Raw genomic sequence first — 23,337 nt, forward strand, 5'->3', positions numbered from 1 at the left:
CCTCTTTTATGCTACTACTACTCTCTGTTCATCATATATGCATAGTCACTTTAACCATATTTACATGTACAAACTACCTCATTCAGCCTGACTAACCGATGTCTGTATGTAGCCCCGCTACTTTATAGCCCCGCCACTGTATATAGCCTGTCTTTTTACTGTTGTTTTATTTCTTTACCTACCTATTGTTCACCTAATACCTTTTTTGCACTATTGGTTAGAGCCTGTAAGTAAGCATTTCACTGTATTCGGGGCACGTGACAAATAAACTTTGATTTGAATATAATCATACAATATCATCTTGGCCAATATCCATATGTTATTGGCATGAAATAAAACCCGTTTACACTGTTTTTGAAATGGAAACGGCTTCTTTGACTAGCACTCCTATTCGAAAGGTCTTTTGAATGGATCTCCATGCCCTTTCTAGTGTGTTGTGTATAGCGAGAGGGAGCGAGGTGACTGGGAGGTACTGTACTACCAGTACCAGGAAGTACAAGGTGCAAGGAGGGGGCACTCCACTGTGTTGCTGTCTGGGTTTACATTCAAATCAGAGGTTATGCGAGAGGCATAAATCTAGTCAGACTGGTTATGCAGGAGCAGACAGGTATGGTTAAGAGAGTGAAAGAAACTCATTGCTACTGGCGCATTTCGGCATAAACCAAACAAGACATATAATAATGTGAAAACAGACATAAAAGGGAAGTTGAATCAGATTAAAGTTTTTTGGTCAAACAAGTAGAAAATATTATACCACATACATGATATGACAATATATGATTATTAATGCCCATATAATTTGAATTATTGTGCGCTTGCACCGCATTATGTGGAATATATTTTTGTGGAATAACAATTATTTTATGTGTAGGCAGGTGGCTAGGCAATTGTTGCACAGGTGGAAATTGAAAAGGGGTGGAGTGAAAATACTAGGAAGAGGCGGAGAGAGCAATGTGGACAGGTAGCCAAAAAAACACTGAATGTTGTTGCTAAAGTTTTCAACACCAGTTGAAGAGAGGATATTTTGCTATGAGATTAAACCGACAAACTTAAAAAAACAAAAATATGTTCATTTATTTACGAAATTAAGAAAAACAGTATGGAACGTGATGTGGATTATCCGTAGGCCTAGGTCTAACGATCCTATTGGGAATACCTTGATTTGTTGTAGCATATCCGAAAGCTGGGCTCATAAATAAGCAAGATCGTGGCCCTGGTGGACCGTGGGTCATTTTATTGACGGTTAGTATTTAGAGTTTATCTACGTTAACTGAACTTCGGTATCAATTTGCCCCACCATATAGCAGCCTTGCCTTATACAATAAGTCCACAGTCTTTATTCTAAAAGACAAAGCCATGGCGTCCCACAACTACAGTAGACTATGTTGTCTTAAATAACACATAGGTCAACACCTGTAGGTCTACTTTCAATGATTGATTAATTATTGGGGACTGTTCTGCCCTCCCCTTTTACTGATTTAATATTAAATCCTGTGTAACAAATTAAAGAGTTACTTTTATGGATAGCTAACTCATATGAGAAAATATGGCAATGAGATTTTGATGGGCAAGAATGAATCAAATAAAAACATATTAGCGAAAGGCTTCCTTGTTCTTGAACGTGCTTCAGTAAGCTCCAAGGTGTACTTTGGAGTGCATGAACCAGATAATTCAGAGCCTTTTGTTCTAAGTTGAGAAATGGATAATCATTTTAATGCTGACCTAATAGATTACTCTAGTTTTATATAGACCTACAGGTGGCAATTCCACGATAACAGAATGGCTCCTATTTTTCTCTTTTAAAAGTATGCCAAACAAAATACTTTTATTGCAAAGTTAAAGAAACCAAAGAACTCTATGCACAGTTACTAATTTTAACAATTTCCACTGAACATTTTACAAAAACACATTTACTTGAAAAACAGTGCAGATGTAAAGTTTGGTAACAGAAGGGATAAAATCTCCCTCGGTTTTATTATTTTACACAGTGGCTGTTATTCAAATGAGGTCCGATTTTAAGTGTTTTAATCACTTAATAAATCCTAAACCAAATTTGTATCAGTAAAAACACTATAAGTATTTGGTGGGTCTACCGTTACTTGTTAGTTCTGTGAACTTTCATTATCCTCCCTCATGTGGTAGAAATATTTGAAAATTCTGTGTCTTAAAGATATGTGAGTTTTTGGTAACAGAATGACAATACACTAGGCAATATTTCTTAAACTTACAGAAGGCAAATAATTTATCCAAAACTAAATATAAATGTTGATATTAGTTGGCAGGGGTCTTTACACCAACATTACTGTGTTTTGATGTATTTATAATACCTTTCAACACTTTCTCTACTAGATGTTTTCTAAGACCCCTTTTTCCACCTGTTTGACCAGAAATCAAAGCCTTTGCTTATTCAAAATGTTCAGGGTGGAACATGGTTGAAACATTTGATATATGCCTTAATGTGTCATGAATATATACTCTTAGCTTTCTTTTGACACCAAATTTGATGTGCTCCCATAAACTTCGTGTTAGTGCTCATTGGGCCTTTTGCATGGAAATTCCCTGTGTTTGATGCCTTTTTCATAAGGGAAACTCAAGTCTGAAATTTCTGTGTTTGGTTGTTCATATTTACTGCTACTGCAGAATTACAAACTTCATAAGTCTTTTTAAACCTCAAATAAACTACAAGTTTTACATTTCCTGCATTTCATGAAAGTTCTCCTGCAACAGCGTGATCGAATTAAGATCCTACATCTGTACCAGCGAGCTCAGGATAAACTCCTTTTGACAAAGAATTAGTGTATAGCTTTTGAGTGTTTTTCTTCTCAATTTAGGCATGAATTTGGATTTATGAACAAATACTTATTTAACTAAGGGGAAAAGTTATGTGATGGCTGAGAGAGTTTGGTGTTACAGTGCATATTCAGGACATCATGTATACCTGAAATAATTATTCAACTTCCAGTAAGATTTTTTGCTGACTGATTGGTGACAGTACTGGTTGGGCCAGTCAGTTAGTCCATGCATTCTCTGTTACAAGAGCCTTTCTCTGTAAGGAGACGTTATACAAGTTTATTGTGTCATTATGATTCTTTGTCAAACTGTTTTTATTAGAAACCCTGCTTATCAAGGATAATGTGTCCAGTGGGTTTTTAGACGTCTCCAGTTACTGTTAGGAGAATTACGTTCTCAAGGTTCATAAGCTGAACTTCAATTGGAATTCTCTGTCTGTGACCCAGAGGTTGTAAGGTTCTGGTTGAAATGAAACAGATAGAGGCAACCAGTCCACAATAGTCAGTCACCAAAAAAAAAATTGTTCTTGTCGAAACCTGTATGTAGTGGATCTAGGCATTTATTATATGCCTGCTACATTAGGTTAGTTACCACCCAAAAGTATTCAGTAGCTGAGCGGGTTAAAATGTATACACGTGTACATAAAGCGAAATGACCCTAAAAGCAGTTGTTTAAAAAAAATCTCATATCAAATCATTTCTGTGTAACATTTCTGGATAACAATTTATGGGTACCTTACTATGATTGTTTTCAGTTAAAATGGTCAAAAAGAGACAAAAAAAGGCTTCTTAGCAAAGATATATTTCTCAAGCAAGAATATTGTTCGGACTGTCTGGGAGTGGTCTGAGTGGGGAGGGGAAAACTGAAAACTAGCTGTTCTTGGCAGAACGGTTTGGAACTCTCTTTCTTATTGGTCTATTAACTAATTTACCGCCTGGTGACAGGTTGACATTTCAGGCGGTCTTTGCAAACAGCTCTTACACTAAAAGGGTGTCATCATATTTTTAAAAAAACAACAACAATTTAACAGTATTATTCCAAACTCATAGTGTGGTAAAATACTGTATATAAAAAACAGAAACATCTAGTTTTTGAATGTACTGGGCATTTAAAACAATGGGACGTGCGTGAGAAATGACCTCAGTGTTAGGCTGCACACGTCTGTACTACAGAATTGCTCCATGGACTGTCTCTGATGTGATATTTGGGTGCGGGTTTGGGAATTGTCTTTGGGAATCTATTTGGACATGAGAAAGTGCTAGTCCGGGCTAGCCCCTTGCACCTCAGGCTGCATCAATGTGTCTGTCTCAAATAGAATCAAATCCAATTTTATTGGTCACATACACATGGTTAGCAGATGTTATTGTGTGTGTATGATGTTGATGCTTGTGCTTCTAGATCCGACAGTGCAGCAATATCTAACAAGTAATACCTAACAATTCCACAACAAGTACCTAATACACACAAATCTAAGTAAAGGAATGGTATAAGAATATATAAATATATGGATGAGCAATTACAGAGCGGCATAGGCTAAGATGCAATGGATAGTATAAAATACAGTATATACATATGAGATGAGTAATGCAAGATATGTAAACATCATTAAAGTGGCATTATTAATTATAGTGACGAGTGTTCCATTTATTAAAGTGGCCAATGATTTCAAGTCTGTATGTAGGCAGCAGCCTCTCTGTGCTTATGTTGGCTGTTTAACAGTCTGATGGCCTTGAGATAGAAGCTGTCTCTTGGTCCCGGCTTTGATGCATCTGTACTGACCTCGCCTTCTGGGTGGTTGTGGGTGAACAGGCAGTGGCTCCGGTGTTTGTTGTCCTTGATGATCTTTTTGGCCTTTCTGTGACATCAGGTGCTGTAGGTGTCCTGGAAGGCAAGTAGTTTGCCCCCGGGGATGCATTGTGCAGACCGCACCACCCTCTGGAAAGCCATGCGGTTGTGGGCGGTGCTTTTGCCGTACCAGGCGGTGATACAGCCTGACAGGATGCTCTCAATTGTGCATCAGCCATCTCCTTTGTTTTGTTGATGTTGAGTGAGAGATTATTTTCCTGACACCACACTCCCAGAGCCCTCACCTCCTTCCTGTAGGCTGTCTCGTCGTTGTTGGTAATCAAGCCTACTACTACTGTATCGTCTGCAAACTTGATGATTGAGTTGAAGGCGTGCATGGCCACGCAGTCGTGGGTGAACAGGGACTACAGGAGGGGGCTGAGCATGCACCATTGTGGGGCCCCAGTGCTGAGGATCAGCGAAGTGGAGATGCTGTTTCCTACCTTCGCCACCTGGGGGTGGTCCGTCAGTAAGTCCAGGACCAAGTTGCACACGGCGGGGTTGCGACCCAGGGCCTCAAGCTTAATGATGAGCTTGGAGGGTACTATGGTGTTGAATGCTGAGCTTTAGTCAGTGAACAGCATTCTTACATAGGTATTCCTCTTGTCCAGATGGGATAGGGCAGTTTGCAGAGTGATGGCGATTGCAATGTCTGTGGACCTAGGGGGGTGATAAGCAAATTGAAGTGGGTCAAGGGTGACAGGTAAGGTGGAGGTGATATGACTAGTCGCTCAAAGCACTTCATGATGACAGAAGTGAGTGCTACGGGGCGATAGTAATTTAGTTCAGCTACCTTTTCATTCTTGGGTACAGGAACAATGCTGGCCATCTTGAAGCAAGTGGGGACAGCAGACTTGGATAGGGAGAGATTGAATATGTCCGTAAACACACCAGTCAGCTGGTCTGTGCATGCTCTGAGGACGCTGCTAGGGATGTCGTCTGGGCCGGCAGCCCTGCGAGGGTTAACACGTTTAAATGCCTTTCTTACGTCGGTCACGGAGAAGGAGAGCCCACAGTCCTTGGTAGTGGGCTGCGTCGGTGGTACTGTATTATCCTCAAAGCAGGCAAAGAAAGTTTTTAGTTTGTCCGGAAGTAAGAAGCCGGTGTCCGTGACATGGCTGGTTTTCCTTTTTTAGTCCGTGAGTGTCTGTAGACCCTGCCACATATGTCCCATGTCTAAGCCATTGAATTGTGACTCCACTTTGTTCTATACTGACATTTTGCTTGTTTGATTGCCTTGCAGAGGGAATAACTACACTGTTTGTATTCAGCCATATTCCCAGTCACCTTTCCATGATAAAATGTGGTGGTTCGTATTGTCTGTCTGTCTGTGTCTGTGAACATACTCAGTGTACAGTGGCTTTGGAAAGTATTCAGACCCCTTGACTTTTTCCACATTTTGTTACATTACACCCTAAGTCTGAAATGGATTAAAGAGACTCGAAATTGAGCTCAGGTGCATCTTGTTTCCATTGATCATCCTTGAGATTTTTCTACAACTTGATTGGAGTACACCTGTGGTAAATTCAATTGATTGGACATGATTTGGAAAGGCACACACCTGTCAAAATAAGGTTCCACAGTTGACAGTGCGTGTCGAAGGCATTGGGATTAAACGTCAGGAATTGTGAAAAACTGAGTTTAAATGTATTTGGCTAAGGTGTATGTAAACTTCCGACTTCAACTGTATATGTGAGAACTGGTTAGAGTTTGCCAGAGTACTTGACACAGGAATGTAGGCCTCTGACTCACCCTTCTCTCCACTGATAACTCTGGTTGTTTTATAGCGCCAATTCCCTGATTCCCTGAAGCGGAAGTCCACAGACAGACAATGATATGGGATGACAAGAGGCCTGTGTGTGAACTGGGAACATAGCTAGTTACTGTAAAACAGGCTGCCTCGTTATTAAATTGCAACTCGGAAAAGGTACTGCCTCCTTTGGTAACAGCTCTTCGACTTCCTCTAATGTCCCACCACTGAACAACATGAGTGAATTCTCAATTAAATTATGCATATTCAATTGGTGCATCTGATGGGAAAAAGCAACAAGGCAATGCTCATGGCGCTGTTTCTTGTAATTGACTTGAAATGCATCCTCCCTTGAGGTTATCACTGGTCATGACTGGACTGGTGAAAGTGCCAGAGCCGCTGGCTGCTGGTAAGCTTTCTTGACTTGGACATACAGTTGAACTCGGAGGTTTACATACACCTTAGCCAAATACATTTAAACTCAGTTTATCACAATTCCTAACATTTAATCCAAGTTAACATTCCCTGTCTTAGGTAAGTTATGATCACCAATTTATTTTAAGAATGTGAAATGTCAGAATAATAGTAGAGATAATTATTTATTTCAGCTTTTATTTATTTCATCACATTCCCAGTGGGTCAGCAGTTTAAAAAAACACTCAATTATTATTTGGTAGCATTGCCTTTAAATTGTTTAACTTAGGTCAAACGTTTTGGATAGCCTTCCACAAGCTTCCCACAATAAGTTGGGTGAATTTTGGCCCCTTCCTCAAGACAGAGTTGGTGTCTTGAGGAACTGGTGTAACTGAATCAGGTTTGTAGGCCTCCTTGCTTGCACACGCTTTTTCAGTTCTGCCCAGAAATGTTCTATAGGATTGAGGTCAGGGCTTTGTGATGGCCACTCCAATACCTTGACTTTGTTGTCCTTAAGCCATTTTGCCACAACTTTGGAAGTATGCTTGGGGTCATTGTCCATTTGGAAGATCCGTTTGCGACCAAGCTTTAACTTCCTGACTGATGTCTTGAGAGGTTGTTTCAATATATCCACATAATTTTCCATCCTCATGACGCCATCTATTTTGTGAAGTGCACCAGTCCCTCCTGCAGCAAAGCATCCCCACAACATGATGCTGCCACCCCGTGCTTCACGGTTGGGATGGTGTTCTTCGGCTTGCAAGCTTACCCCTTTTTCCTCCAAACATAACGATGGCCGTTATGGCCAAACAGTTCTATTTTTGTTTCATCAGACCATAGGACATTTCTCCAAAAAGTACAATCTTTTTCTCATGTGCAGTTGCAAACTGTGGTCTAGATTTTTTATGGTGATTTTGGAGCAATGGCTTCTTCCTTGCTGAGCGGTCTTTCAGGTTATGTTGATATAGGACTCGTTTTACTGTGGATATATATACTTTTGTACCTGTTTCCTCCAGCATCTTCACAAGGTCCTTTGCTGTTGTTCTGAGATTGATTTGCACTTTTCACACCAAAATACATTAATCTCTAGGAGACAGAACAGGTCTCCTTCCTGAGCGGTATGACGGCTGCGTGGTCCTATGGCGTTTATACTTGCGTACTGTTGTTTGTACAGATGAACGTGATACCTTCAGGTGTTTGGAAATTGCTCCCAAGGATGAACCAGATTTGTGGAGGTCTACAATTTATTTTCTTAGGTCTAGTCTGATTTCTTCTGATTTTCCCATGATGTCAAGCAAAGAGGCACTGAGTTTGAAGATAGGCCTTGAAATACATCCACAGGTACACCTCCAATTGATTCAAATGATGTAAATTAGCCTATCAGAAGCTTCTAAAGCCATGATATCATTTTCTGGAATTTTCCAAGATGTTTAAAGGCACAGTCAACCTAGTGTATGTAAACTTCTGACCCACTGGAATTGTGATACAGTTAATTATAAGTGAAATAATCTGTCTGTAAACAATTGTTGGAAAAATGACTTATATCATGCACATAGTAGATGTCCTAACCGACATCCCAAAACTATAGTTTGTAAACAATAAATTTGTGGAGTGGTTGAAAAACGAGTTTTAATGACTCCAACCTAAGTGTATGTAAACTTCAGACTTCAACTGTACATTTTAGCCAACACATTGCTAACCTTTGTTAATTAAATCAGCTAAACAGCTGCTTTTAGCAAAAATGTGTTTGGAGTTAACTTTCTAGCTAATCAGCCGTTAGAGTTTACACTTCCTCTTCCAAATGCAATGTGGGGAGGTCAGAATAATGAAAAACTATGTACCCAATTCATTTTAAAACTATGAACTATGATTACTTCTCCTTGTCATTATCATTCACCTGATGATAAGACAAGACGTGAAACAATTGTTTTTGCTAACATATAATGGGGGTCCCTGGTTTGCCAGTTTGCCTAGTGCTGTGGTGACCCACAGGGTCATGCTGATGGAACAGGACACTCAGTGGCTGTACCACCTCCTGGCCGAGGTCCAGTTGGAGAGGTTTTACCTGCGTGTCCGGGACAGCCTCAACATCACCCGCGTAGAGCATTTCGCCTACGTTAAAGAGTCTGACCTCCAACAGATTGGCATCAGCAAACCAGGTCAGTACACTGTGGTTATTGTTGTCCTTTTTTAAAATTATTCTATAGCTATTTTTGGTACCACTTCATATGAAAATCCCCTATGTTGTGTATTATAATGCACTATGAATAGTTCACATGGGATTATAAATGCCCTTATGAAGAGGGTATTCATGTGAAGTGTAACCCTTGTTTGTATGTTGTATGGCCATATCTTTTAAATCGAATATTTGTCTACGTGTAGGACAGAGAAGATTATGGGAGGCTGTGAAAAACTTCAAGATCAGCGTGAGGCCCAAATCGTGGATGGCCAAGGTAAGACCTTTACATGTGGCTCCCGAGTGGCGCAGTGGTCTCAGGCACTGCATCTCACTGCTTGAGACGTCACTACAGACACCCTGGTTCGAATCCAGGTTGCATCACAACCGGCTGTAATTGGGAGTCCTATAGGGCAGAGCACAATTGTCCCAGTGTCGTCTGGGTTTGGCTGGTGTAGGCCATCATTGTAAATAAGAATTTGATCTTAACTGACTTGCCTAGTTAAAGAAAGGTTAAACATCTCTCAAGTCCCTCCAGAATGCAATTTACTATTATATACCATTTGTTACAGGGTAGTGGTGAGTTCTTTGAAATAAGTACCAGACATTACTGATTGACACAACATAATAATTGGAATGCTCACGTTGATCTGTTGGTCCCCCAGGCTATCAGTGGGTGTGGTCCGGAGGGGGGTGATCGATGGGGCAGCGTGGGGTCGGGCCAGGAGAAAGGGGGGCGGGCCCTCACCTGTCTGATCCAGGACGATGAGCTGACTCTGGGGGAGAAGCTGGGAACGGGCTCCTTCGGCGTGGTGAAGAGAGGAGAGTGGCAGACCCCAACTGGGAGAGTGGTGAGTGGATTTGTTCAAATGTATGTTGCTTCTGGTGGGACAGTATTTAACTTTTACTTTACTCACCAACAGTAAAAGGCAGAGCGAGGTTGACAGTTTAGAAAGTCACAGGACAAGATACTGTACCTTCAAAAGGATCAATAGAAATTGCATAACAGAAATAAAACATAATTTGCATTGAAGTACAGTGCATTCGTGAAGTATTCAGACCCCTCCCCCTTTTCCACATTTAGTTAGTTACAGCCTTATTCTAAAATGGATTAAACATTTTTCCCCCCCATCAATCTGCACAATACCCCATAATGACAAAGCGAAAACAGGTTTTTAGAATTGTTTGTACATTTATTAAAAATACAATTAAAAATACAATTTTTACATAAGTATTCAGACTCTTTGCTAAGAGACTCGAAATTGAGCTCAGGTGCATCTTGTTTCCAGTGGAGTCCACTTATGGTAAATTCAATTGATTGGACATGATTTGGAAAGGCACACACCTGTCTATATAAGGTTCCACAGTTGACAGTGCATGTCAGAGCAACAACCAACCCATGAGGTCGAAGGAATTGTCAGAAGAGCTCCAAGACATGATTGTGTCGAGGCACAGATCTGGGGAAGGGTATCAAACATTTTCTGCAGCATTGAAGGTCCCCAAGAACACAGTGGCCTCCATCATTCTTAAATGGAAGAAGTTTGGAACCACCAAGACTCTTCCTAGAGCTGTCTGCTCAGCCAAACTGAGCAATCTGGGGAGAAGGGCCTTGGTCAGGGAGGTGACCAAGAACCTGATGGTCACTCTGACAGAGCTCCAGAGTTCCTCTGTGGAGATGGAAGAACCTTCCAGAAGGACAACCATCTCTGCAGCACTCCACCAATCTGGCCTTTATGGTAGAGTGGCCAGACAGAAGCCACTCCTCAGTAAAAGGAACATAACAGCCCACATGGAGTTTGCCAAAAGGCACCTAAAGGACTCTCAGTCCATGAGAAACAAGATTCTCTGGTCTGATGAAACCAAGGTTGAGCTCTTTGGCCTGAATGCAAAGAGTCACGTCTGTAGGAAACGTGGCACCATCACTACGGTGAAGCATGGTGGTGGCAGCATCATGCTGAGGGGATGTTTTTCAGCGGGAGGGAGTTGGAGACTAGTCAGAATCAATGGAAAGATGAACGGAGCATAGAGATCCTTGATGAAAACCTGCTCCAGAGCGCTCAGGACCGCAGACTGGAGCGAAGGTTCACCTTCCAACAGGACAATGACCATAAGCACAGAGCCAAGACACCGCAGGAGTGGCTTTGTGACAAGTCTCTAAATGTCCTTGAGTGGCCCAGCCAGAGCCCGGACTTGAACCCAATAGAACATCTCTGGAGAGACCTGAAGATAGCTGTGCAGCGACTCTCCCCATCCAATCTGACAGAGCTTGAGAGGATCTGCAGAGAAGAATGGGATAAACTCCCCAAGTACAAGTGTGCCAAGCTTGTAGCGTCATACCCAAGAGGACTTGAGGCTGTAATCGCTGTCAAAGGCGCATCAACAAAGGACTGAGTAAAGGGTCTGAAAACTAATGTAAAAGTGATATTTCAGTTTATTTATCTTTTATAAATTAGCAAACATTTCTGAAAACCTGTTCTTGCTTTGGCGTTATGGGGTATTGTGTGTACATTGATGAGTGGATTTGTTTTTTTAAAACCCATTTTAGAATAATGCTGTAACAAAACATAATATGGAAAAAGTCAAGGGTTCTGAATACTTTCCGAATGCGCTGTATATTCCCAATCAATTTAAATTGCATTATAATCTTTCCCAAATGGTATTAATCAGTATACCTAACTCCTCCATCCTTCCCCTTCTTCTTTCTGTTGCCATGACAGCTGCCGGTGGCAGTGAAGTCTCTGAAAAGTTGTCTTTCCAGACAGACAGACACCATGACAGACTTTCTCCAGGAGGTGACCACCATGCAGTCACTTGACCACCCCAACATCATCCGCCTCTACGGAGTGGTGCTCACACAGCCCCTCAAGATGGTGAGAGTGCCATTCTCTCTATCCTCTTGAAGGTGGAGTATAAAACATATTTAGTATTATTCCTATTTCTGCGTTGTAATCCTGTCTCTGCATTGTAATCCTTTCATGCATGGGCCTTTGCATATGCTAATATTCTAATTGGTAGAATTGCTATTGAAATACAGGCATGCAAATTTAAATAAACATTGAATGGTCATTCAGATGTTATGTTTATCGCAGAATTCACTCAGGGAATTGGAGGGAAAATGTAGTGTAAAGATGTGACTTTAAAACCCTATTCTCCTCCTCCCAGGTGACAGAGTTGGCCTGTCTGGGGTCCCTGTATGACATGCTGCGCTCTCGCCAGCACGAGTACCCCCTGGCACGCCTCTGGCTCTTCGCCACCCAGATAGCAGCGGGTATGGAGTACCTGGAGGGTCGCAGGTGAGGCACAAACAGTCCCACTCTACAGACAGACTATGACCAAATATGCAATTTTACCCACTAACTTCACTGTAACCCTAAACGTCAACAATTCCTTGAACCAACTTCATGCATATATTTTATCCTCAATTGACTGGAATTTCCGTAATGCCAATGAAAGGCGGAAGGAAGACACTTCGAGCCAATGAAAATGCTGAACCATTCCTGGTTGTAGCCAGTATAGTGGGCCTGTGTTATATCTCCCCCAGGTTCATCCATAGGGACCTGGCTGCCCGGAACGTTCTGCTGGCCTCCAGGGAGATGGTGAAGATTGGGGACTTTGGTCTGATGAGGGGCCTGAGCCAGGAGACAGACCACTACGTGATGACGGCCCACAGACATATCCCCTTTGCCTGGTGAGCTGAAGGAGAACACCAGGGTGTTTGTGGGGGGATATATCATTGATCAGTCATTGATTGTTTAACAGTGTGACCGAATTGAAGCCGGTGTGGAGAAGGGAGATATTACTACTATGGAATTTTCTTTGGTAAATGATTGGCAGTTTGTAGTAATTCCATCTCTCTCTCGTCTCTTTTTTCTCCATATCTCTCCTCCCACGCTCCCTCCAGGTGTGCCCCAGAGAGTCTGCGTGTGGGCTCTTTCACCCACTCCTCTGACGTGTGGATGTTTGGGGTCATTCTCTGGGAGATGTTCACCTACTGTGAGGAGCCTTGGCGGGGGCTATCTGGCAGACAGGTATGTGTAGACACACTGTACACATTGTTATGATGCCAGATTCAGACAGAACTTGCTTAGGCAGGACAGAAGAGGAATTTGTACACAGCCACCGCTGGGGTTTTCCAAAATCTAGGAGCATTTACTGTTTTCCAAATTTAGAAGCAGAGTCAGAGATAGAGCTTGAAAAGTAGCTTGATTTAGCTTTCTTAATCGAGAGAGTACATCTGTTTCTCAATTGGCTGACAGATTGCCAGTCCACTACAGAGTCAGTTTTCCTTGCTTTGGCCCAGGCCTGATTTCTCATCTGAATGAGCTCAGATAACTCAGAAGAAAACCCAGGGTTAGATCTATACAACATGACCAAAAGTATGTGGATACCTGTTCATCGAACATCTCATTCCAAAATCATGGGCATTAATATGGAGTTGGTCCCCCTTTGCTGCTATAACAGCCTCCACTCTTCTGGGAAGATTTTCCACTAGATGTTGAAGCATTGCTGCGGGGTCTTGCTTCCTTTCAGCCACAAGAGCATTAGTGAGGTCAGGCACTGATGTTTTGCAATTAGGCCTGGCAGTCGGCATTCCAATTCATCCTAAAGGTGTTCGAGGGGGTTGAGGTCAGGGATCTGTGCAGGCCAATAAATGTTCTTCCACACCGATCCTGACAAACCATTTCTGTATGGACCTCGCTTTGTGCACGAGGGCATTGTCATGCTGAAACAGGAAAGGCCCTTCCCCCAAACTCGTCTAGAATCGTCTAGAAAGTAATTGTATGCTGTAGCGTTATGATTTCCCTTCACTTGAACTAAGAGGCCTAGCCTGAACCATGAAAACAACCACAGACTATTATTTATCCTCCAGCAAACTTTACAGTTGGTACTATGCATTCAGGCAGGTAGGGTTCTCCTGGCATCACGCCAGATGGTGAAGCGTTATTCATTACTCAAGAGAACGCATTTCCAATACTCCAGAGTCCAATGGTGGTGAGCTTTACACCACTCCAGCCGACGCTTGGCATTGTGCATGGTGATCTTAGGCCTGCGTGCAGCTGCTCGGCCATGGAAACCCATTTCATGAAGCTCCCGATGAACAGCTCTTGTGCTGATGTTGCTTCCAGAGGCGGTTTGGAACTCTGTTTGACTCTGAATTGTTTAAAAGGGGCATGTTTATCTGCCAGAGGAATAAATATATAGGATACATTTTCTAGAGCCAACTCAGTGTCAGGAATACAGGAGATAGTGGCTAACTCAGAGTACAACATGTCGTTTAAAAACCCTTGAAGAGAAAACGTCTTAAAATCTTTCTTCTTAATTAAACGAAGATTAGTATTTTTTCGTTTAATATCTGTAATACATGCTATGGGACAGTGATCACTGAGATCATATGCAAATACTCCACGACAAATATTTATGGGGGTTATTAGTAAGAATTAAATCAATCAATGAGGAGTTAACTGTGTGCCAAGCATTGGGATCATCCGTGGAGAACAGGTCTACTTTTATTTCCTTGATTCACTTTTGGGATGAAGTCTGCCCTCGGAGTCTCTAGGGATTTGAATATCTTTTTTTTCTGACTCACTTGGAACATTTTCAGGGTACGTGATGGCAATGTGTCTGAAACAATGCTTACACAAGGCATCCATCTTCTTCTCCACGGTGACCTCTAAACAATGCACTATGCTCTAGAATGATGTGATGTGTCTCTTGATGAAAGCACTTGTTTAAATAATGCACCTATAGGTAAATGCACTTTTTAAACAATGCACTTTTATGAATAATACAAATAAAGATATTAAATGTGTTTTTCAATGACACAACACATTACACAGAAATTAAGATATACTCTCAATGTTCAGAATGTTTCCACCTCCTTTCTAAGTGTTCTTTTGCTTGTTTGTTTGTTCGTCTGAATGCTTGCTTCCCTCAAGGCCTGGACTATCCTCCAGAAATCCCTCAGAAAACCTTTGTCTTTCTCCCTCTGTTGGTTTTGTGTTTGTTTGTCGATGTCCTAATTCTTGTTGTCGTCTTTGTTGGGTTTATTGTCCCCCTATCCCATTATTTCCTTGTGTTGCCTGATGATTCAGCAGATGAGTCCTGCAAGAACCAAGTCGATCAATCTCTCAAAACCTCTCCAAACTATTTCCACACAAAAAAGTATCTTCCAATTCCTCTAGATGGGCAGAACACAGCAATGCACTAAAATAACTCAACTGTTAACATGTAATACACATTTTTACAAAAATTACAATTTAAGGAGGAGCTCTTCTTAAGTGCTGCTGCTCATGGAATTGGTTTCTAGGAGATGATACTGGCAAAAGAGGAAAATAACAATATATACATTTAGGATAAATGAATTACTAGATATAGTATATGGGAAACATTAACGCGCCAAAGAATTTATAAGGGGAATTAAATAATGAGCGTTTGTAACGAGAGCTAATGAGTTAGATTTATCAGGTACACCTTGTAGGTAGAGCACTTGAAGTTGAACCATGACTCAAAAGGACACAAGGCTCCAAGCATTTGTACGACCTCTGAAATATTTCAGCCCTTTGTACCAAATCAAATATTCAATATTGTGTGTATGTGTGTTTGTGTTTGTGTCCACAAACATCTTCAATATCACAACAATGCAATGTCTTTGTGATTAAACGTTCCCCACTCTTTTTTTCCCCTCTCAGATCCTCTGGCGTGTGGAGCTGGAGGGACAGCGTATGGAGAGACCCCCTGACTGTCCTCAGGAACTCTACTCTGTGATGAGAAAGTGTTGGGCCTGCACCCCCTCCAACCGACCCACCTTCTCCCAGCTCACCACCCTGGTTGCAGAGGTAACACTGTAAATATATATATGTACAGTACCAGTCAAACGTTTGGACACACCTACTCATTCAAGGGATTTTCTTTATTTTTACTATTGTCAACATTGTAGAATAATAGTGAAGACATCAAAACTATGAAAATAACACATATGCAATCATGTAACCAAAAAAAGTGTTAAACAAATTAAAATATATTTGAGATTCTTCAAAGTAACCACCCTTTGTCTTGATGACAGCTTTGCACACGCTTGGCATTCTCTCAACCAGCTTCATGAGGTAGTCACCTGGAACGCATTTCAATTAACAGGTGTGCCGTAAAAGTTCATTTGTGGAATTTCTTTCCTTCTTAATGGGTTTGAGCCAATCAGTTGTGTGTGACAAGATAGGGGTGGTATACTATTTGGTAAAATACCAAGTCCATACTATGGCAAGAACAGCTCAAATAAGCAAAGAGAAACGACAGTCCATTATTACTTTAAGACAAGAAGGTCAGTCAATACGGGATGTTTCAAGAACTTTGAAAGTTTCTTCAAGTGCAGTCGCAAAAACCATCAAGCACTATGATGAAACTGGCTCTCATGGGGACCGCCACAGGAAAGGAAGACCCAGAGTTACCTCTGCTGCAGAGGATAAGTTCATTAGAGTTACCAGCACCTCAGAAATTGCAGCCCAATTAAATGCTTCACAGAGTTTAAGTAACAGACATCTCAACATCAACTGTTCAGAGGAGACTAAGTGAATCAGGCCTTTATGGTCGAATTGCTGGAATGAAACCACGACTAAAGGACACCAATAAGAAGAAGAGACTTGCTTGGGCCAAGAAACACAAGCAATGGACATTAGACCAGTGGAAATCTGTCCTTTGGTCTGATGAGTCCGAATTTAAGATTTTGGTTCCAACCGCAACACACGGAGATCATCCGTTCATCCACACCGCATCTCACAAAGACATGGCGATTGGAACCAAAAATCTCCCATTTGGACTCCAGGCCAAAGGACAAATTTCCACTGGAATAATGTCCATTGCTCATGTTTCTTGACCCAAGCAAGTCTCTTCTTCTTATTGATGTCCTTCTGTAGTGTTTTTTTTTGTTGTTGCAGCAATTCGACCATGACGACCTGATTCACACAGTCTCCTCTGAACAGTTGATTTTGAGATGTGTCAGTTACTTGAACTCTGTGAAGAATTTATTTTGGCAGCAATTTCTGAGATTGATAACTAATTAACTATTTGCGACTGCACTTGAAGAAACTTTCAAAGTTCTTGAAATGTTCCATATTGACTGACCTTCATGTCTTAAAATAATGATGGACTGTCATTTCTCTTTGCTTATTTGAGCTGTTCTTGCCATAATATGGACTTGGTCTTTTACCAAATACGGTTATCTTCTGTATACCACCCCTACCTTGTCACAACACAACTGATTAGCTCAAACAAAACGCATGAAGAAGGAAAGAAATTCCACAAATGAGCTTTTAACAAGGCACACCTGTTAATTGAAATTAATTCCAGGTGACTACCTCATGAAGCTGGTTGAGAGAATGCCAAGAGAATGCCAAGAGTGTGCAAAGCTGTCATCAAGGCAAAAGGTGGCTATTTGAAGAATCTTATATATAAAATATATTTTGATTTGAACACTTTTTTTGGTTACTACATGATTCCATATGTGTTATTTAATTTTCTACAATGTGGAAATTAGTAAAAATAAAGAAAAACCCTTGAATGAGTAGGTGTGTCCAAACTTTTGACTGGTACTGTACATTTATTATATATGTATAAATGTATGCTCACATTTGCATTATACTCACATAATACACTCTAATCAAGTGGCTCCCAAGCATGCTCACATTAGCATTACATCACATTAGTCAATATGGCCAGTGACCAAAATAAAGGTGGTTGGACTGCGAGACAGTGGCATAAAATGGTTTCCTCTCCCCTCTTCCCTCTCTATCCAGGCTCAGCCTTTGGAGGTGTGTGCTGTACGGGACTTTGTGGAACCTGGAAAACTCGCCCTCCTGTCCAACGACCTCGTGACCATCATAGACCATAGGTAAGAGAGAAGAAGGATGGGGAGATGGAAAAAAGAGATCGGAAGAAACAGATGTTCATTGTTAAACTTAGACATGTTGCTTCAAAGAGCGAAACTTTTAAACCTGAATTCCGTTGCATTGACTGTTAACCCTAATCCTCACATTTTTGCCACCTTGTGGTAGTTCTTGAGAGGGGTGGTCTAAGGCCTTCAAGTCAGATGCCAAGAATAAAAGATTTGAAGATCTGACTCAAGTTTGCTAAAGTTTTCAGAGAGTCCTATGTAAAAGGGTGTCAAGACAGTTTATAAGAGTTTTATAATCGTTTATAGAGAGTACATTTTTTGTGAATATGTAGTTCGTAAGTCATCAATAAACTGTTATGTCATTTGTTGGACTTGTATGATTGCCTTTTCTTAATGTGACCATTTAAATTGTATCCATGTATTTTTTATTTCGCTTACTGTATATCTACATGTGGCTTATATGATTTGAGTGTATGGTTCCCCTCCTGTAGTCTGGAGCTGTGTGAGTGGAAGGGCCAGAACCAAAGGACCTTGATAGTGGGCTGGTTCCCCCCGAGCCTGGCTGCTCCCTCCCTCTCCGCCCCCAGCAGCGCCCCTGCTCTTCTCACCACAGCCCCCGTCGCTGCATCGAGCCTCATCCCGGCCCCCCTGAAGGGCAGTCTACAGCACACGGGGCAGAGTGAGACCCACCCCAACCGTAACTGGGGCACGCCAGAATGCCTCAACGAGTCAGTCAAGTTTCCACTTTTTGATAATTCTTTGATATATAGCTGTTGAGCATCATCATGCTATATGCTAGCCTGGGTTCCTGACTATTTTTGCTGTCATTAATGCCACATTGTTGCCTTGTCTTGTTTAGCATTACAGATATCCGTTGTCATATATCGATAGAAATCAAGTAAAAACTGCATTTGTTTGCATCTTTGTTGGTGGCCCACTATTGGTGGTAAACAAATCTTGCAGAGTAAGTAAGATGAATGCCTTGAACCTTTGATATTGTCAGTGTCCAACCCTGACCCATGTTTGTTTGAATACTGTGTTTTTAGCTGACCTCTGACCTTTTCAGGAGAGTAAACTGGAGAAGAAGCCCAGCAAATAGAGAGAGAGAGGGCGGCTCCAATTTACAGAAAATGTCAGGTACCAACTTCAATAAGTTATTTACTCTATTTGATTATTATATGACTGATACTAACATGTTCTTCAAATAATATGAGCTAATATTCAATCCATACATATAATTGTCTTGTGGGTAGCAATCTGTAGCTAATTGGGCACATTACAGCTCTTCTAATTGTTTAGACCTTTGGTACCCTTCGTAGTGTACTAGCCTCAAGAGCAGAGGGTCACAAGTTTTATATCACATAGTGAAAACCACCCTCAACATGCTGTACACTGTAGTTATTTTGTACAACATACATATACTGTATACAGTACCAGTCAAAACCCATTCAATTGTTTTAATTTTTTACTATTTCTACATTGTAGATGTAATGCCTGGGGTGTAGTGGAGGAAGAAGTCAGACGCAGGAAACAGAGAGTTCAGAGTAGCGCTATACTTTATTCACCACACAGGTGAAAACGATGCCACTCAAACAAATGCCCCAAAACACAGGGGAACTAAACAGTCCCGAATAACTCACGTACACGAACAACCGTGACTTACAGGCGTACACATAAAACAATACCGCACACCCAGCAGACGGGCCGGCTGGATAATATAGCCCAACTAATTAACCTAACTAAACACAGGTGTAACAGTTGTGTTGTGACAAGGTAGGGGTGGTATACAGAAGATAGCCCAAATAAAGTAACATACACATCTCAACATCGACTGTTCAGAGGAGACTGCGTGAATCAGGTCTTCGTGGTCAAATTGCTGCAAAGAAACCACTACTAAAGGACACCAATAATAAGAAGAGACTTGCTTTGGCCAAGAAACATGAGCAGAAATCTCTGCATGTGTGGTTCCCACCTTGAAGCATGGAGGAGCAGGTGTTATTGTGTGGGGGGTGCTCCACAGCATTCTGCAGCGATACGCCATCCCATCTGGTTTGCGCTTAGTGGGACTATCATTTGTTTTTCAACAGGACAATGACCCAACACACCTCCAGGCTGTGTAAGGGCTTTTTGACCAAGAAGGAGAGTGATGGGATGCTGCATCATCTGATCTGGCCTCCACAATCAACTGACCTCAACCCAATTGAGATGGTTTGGGATGAGTTGGACCGCAGACTGAAGGAAAAGCAGCCAACAAGTGCTCAGCATATGTAGGAACTCCTTCAAGACTGTTGGAAAAGCTTTCCAGGTGAAGCTGGTTGAGAGAATGCCAAGCATGTGCAAAGCTGTGATCAATGCAAAGGTTAGCTACTTTGAAGAATCTCAAATATATTTTGATTTGTTTGACACTTTTTTGGTTACTACATGATTGCATATGTTTTATTTCATCACTTTGATGTCTTCACTATTATTTCACAATGTTTAAATAGTAAAATAAAGTAGGTGTGTCCAAACTTTTGACTGGTACTGTATGTTTAATAGAACTATCCATCTGTCCCCAGGTATGACCAGGAGTCTGGAGTCTGTCCTGAGTGATCCCCAGAGCAGGACCTTAGGAGGGGTCAAGGTGGACCCCCGTCGTGGACCCCTCCCCAACGTCATGGTTGCCCGCAGCGTTGTGGTGCAGCAGGATCCCCATCGGTTCAGCGAGGCCAGCATCAACCCCCCACCTCGACCTCTCCCGCCCAACCTCAAACGCGTCAAGATTCCCAAGGTGGCCTTGTTCCGAGATCGGAGGCCTGTAAATCCATCCGCAGGTTCCTTGTGGCCTCCACAACCGCAAAAGAATCCTCAGCAGCAGATGCTACAGCCACCCCAGCCCCAGCTGCAGCAGACCATGGGGGGCAGCGACCTGGGCAAAATAGCCCACATGGCATGGTCCAAACCAGCACTGGATGACTATGGAGACAAGGAGAGGAATCAAGAAAAGGAGTGGGTGGTGAGGGAACGAGAGAGGGAGAGGTACCCGTCTCAAGTACAACACACCAGGGAAGCCTTCATAGCACAGGTATTGAATGGATGTATGATCTTTAATTCTTGAGTTGTTAGACATATTACAGAATTCAGGCTTTGTGATTGGCCTGAAGTTCTAAGGTCCTCTAGTCTGATTGGTCAGGTCATGGAAGCAGTGCATGGAGTGACCAATGAGGAGGTTCGGAACGCACTTCACTGCAATGAATGGAACCCTATAAGGGCCCAGCAACAACTCAAGGTTAGACAGAATTACTCTAATTCATACTTAATACATTATTATTTCCATGTACTTCAAAATGTATTCTTCATCGATCAACCTAGTTGAATAAGAATGCAAAAATTGTCATATTAAATGTGATGCACCAACCTTGTGCTCTCTCCTCTCTCTCTCTCATTCCCTCCTTCCTTCTCAGATGGAGCAACTGCACTCTCTGAGCCTGTGTTCTCGTGACGACTGCCTAAGGATCTTGTCACGCTATCAGTGGGATCTACAGCTGGCCAGCCGCTACCTGTTCAGAATGGTACGGGAGGAGAGGACTGGAGGAGGAGGAGAAAGGGAGAGGAGGGACGGAGAGAGAGAGGCACCCCCTGCTGTCATGGAGAGACGAGGAGTATGAGAGGTGCGGGGATGGAGGGATACTGGAAGATTTACGAAATTGAAGAGTTACTGAGGAGCTATTTGAGGAATTTAAGAGATGGGATGGTTGATTAAAGATGAATGGAACATATATGAAGTGAACCATAAAGACATTACAGTCCTCCCAAATACAATTTGTATCCCTTTTTACAATTCTGTTTAGTCTTTTTTAATGATGTGACAGACAGCCACGTCCTCTCTGTTCTCAAAAGTAGTTGTGTATCATGATGAATTTGTAAATAGAATGCCTTACAAAAGTATTCAGACCCCTTGGATTTCTTCACATTTTATTGTGTTACAAAGTGGGATTCAAATGGATTGAATTGTTATTTTTTTGTCAAAGATTTACACAAAATACTCTAAAATTCTAACATTTTAAAAACTAAAATATAGTAATTGCATTAAGTATTCAGGTCCTTGACTCAATACGTGTTAGAAACACCTTTTGGTATCGCTTACATCTGTGAGTCTTCTTGGATAAGTCTATAAGAGCTTCATATACCCGGATTGTGCAATATTTGTCCATTATTAATGTAAAAATTATTCAAGCTCTGTCAAGATGTTGGTGATCATGGCTAGACAGCATTGTTAAAATATTGCCATTTAAGCAGATTTAAGACAAAACTAACTTGGCCACTCATGTACATTCACTGTCTTCTTGGTAAGCAGCTCCGGTGTAGATTTGGCCTTGTGTTTTAGGTTATTATCCTGCTGAAAAGTGAATTCCTCTCATAGTCTCTGGTGGAAAGCAGACTGAAGCAGGTTTTCGTCTAGGATTTTGCCTGTGTTTAGCTCCATCCCGTTTTTTTAATCCTGAAAAAAATCCCCAATATTTTCTAAAGGGAAGCATACCCATAACATGATGCAGCCACCACCAGCAACACAGCAGTTTCATTCCTGTCCTGCAGCTCAGTTCAGGATAACTATTTTTTTATGTCTGGGTGGTTTAATACATAATCCACAGCATAACAATTCACTTGACCATGATTAAAGAGCTATTCAATGTCTGATTTGTTATTGTTGCCCACTTTCATTATCCTTCTTTGATTCTTTCGAAAAGCTTTTTAGTTGAATCTGTACTTGGAATTCAATACTTGACTTTACAGATGTGTGTATGGGGGGGCAGAGAAAAAGTTAGTAATTAAACAAATCCATGTCATTTATGTGATTTGTTAAGCCAAATGTACTCCTGAACTAATTTAGGCTTTCCTAAACAAAGAGGCTGAATACGTATGCAACAACTCTATTTTAGTTATGAATATTTGATTTATCATGAAAAAATAAATTTTACTTCCTCATTTAAGAGAATTTTGTGTAGATTGTTGACAAATAAATTACAATTAAATCCATTTGAATCCCACTTTACACCAATAAAATTAAGAAATTCAAGGGGTCTGAACACTTTTGCAAGTCACTATTGTATTAGCATTGATTATATTTGTTGAATAAATTGTTGATACAAATTGTGCATGGCGCTAGTGATGTGTACATGTGACTCATGCCCCTCAATTTACACCCAGTCAAGAGAGTTGGGATGTTGTAAGAATTAAAAGATCTACAGAGTGATGTAATTTCCTTTCAGATTAAGTGTTTGTCAATTTTCTGCTTTGACTTCCTTTAACCGCTTTAATTGAGGAAGGTGAATTGTGAGCTTCTCCTTACGCTGTCTATAACTACAGCTTTACAGGAGCTGGTCACATAGGGCTGGAGAATCCATAGTACTAGGGAAGGACATGAGCTTATTTTAACCTGCACCTCAGCATTCGTCCAGCAGGGGGGGGGGGGGGGGGGGTAATGAGAGCACTGCTCCC

At 41.5% G+C, this 23,337-nt stretch overlaps 1 protein-coding gene across 3 annotated transcripts; it reads left to right on the forward strand.

Moving 5' to 3' along the window:
• Nucleotides 1–948: 948 nt before the first annotated feature.
• Nucleotides 949–23,107, forward strand: LOC135510668 (activated CDC42 kinase 1-like). 3 transcript variants are annotated; one of them, XR_010451144.1, is made up of 15 exons: nucleotides 949–1,242; nucleotides 8,765–8,958; nucleotides 9,182–9,252; nucleotides 9,641–9,826; nucleotides 11,693–11,845; nucleotides 12,138–12,268; nucleotides 12,517–12,663; nucleotides 12,877–13,003; nucleotides 15,665–15,811; nucleotides 17,762–17,856; nucleotides 18,351–18,587; nucleotides 18,926–18,996; nucleotides 20,418–20,923; nucleotides 21,019–21,127; nucleotides 21,303–21,391. XR_010451144.1 is itself a non-coding variant. In XM_064931761.1 (15 exons), exons 2-15 carry the CDS (start codon nucleotides 8,796–8,798, stop codon nucleotides 21,504–21,506), a joined length of 2,334 nt encoding a protein of 777 aa, XP_064787833.1. In that variant the 5' UTR covers nucleotides 949–1,242; nucleotides 8,765–8,795; the 3' UTR covers nucleotides 21,507–23,107. The 3 variants fall into 3 exon arrangements, 2 of the variants coding, with proteins under 2 accessions (XP_064787833.1, XP_064787834.1); XM_064931761.1 differs by having other exon boundaries at nucleotides 21,032–21,127; nucleotides 21,303–23,107; XM_064931762.1 differs by having other exon boundaries at nucleotides 8,792–8,958; nucleotides 21,032–21,127; nucleotides 21,303–23,107.
• Nucleotides 23,108–23,337: the final 230 nt, after the last annotated feature.

The sequence above is a fragment of the Oncorhynchus masou genome, chromosome 23, assembly GCF_036934945.1.
Source record: "Oncorhynchus masou masou isolate Uvic2021 chromosome 23, UVic_Omas_1.1, whole genome shotgun sequence".
NCBI lineage: Eukaryota > Metazoa > Chordata > Actinopteri > Salmoniformes > Salmonidae > Oncorhynchus > Oncorhynchus masou.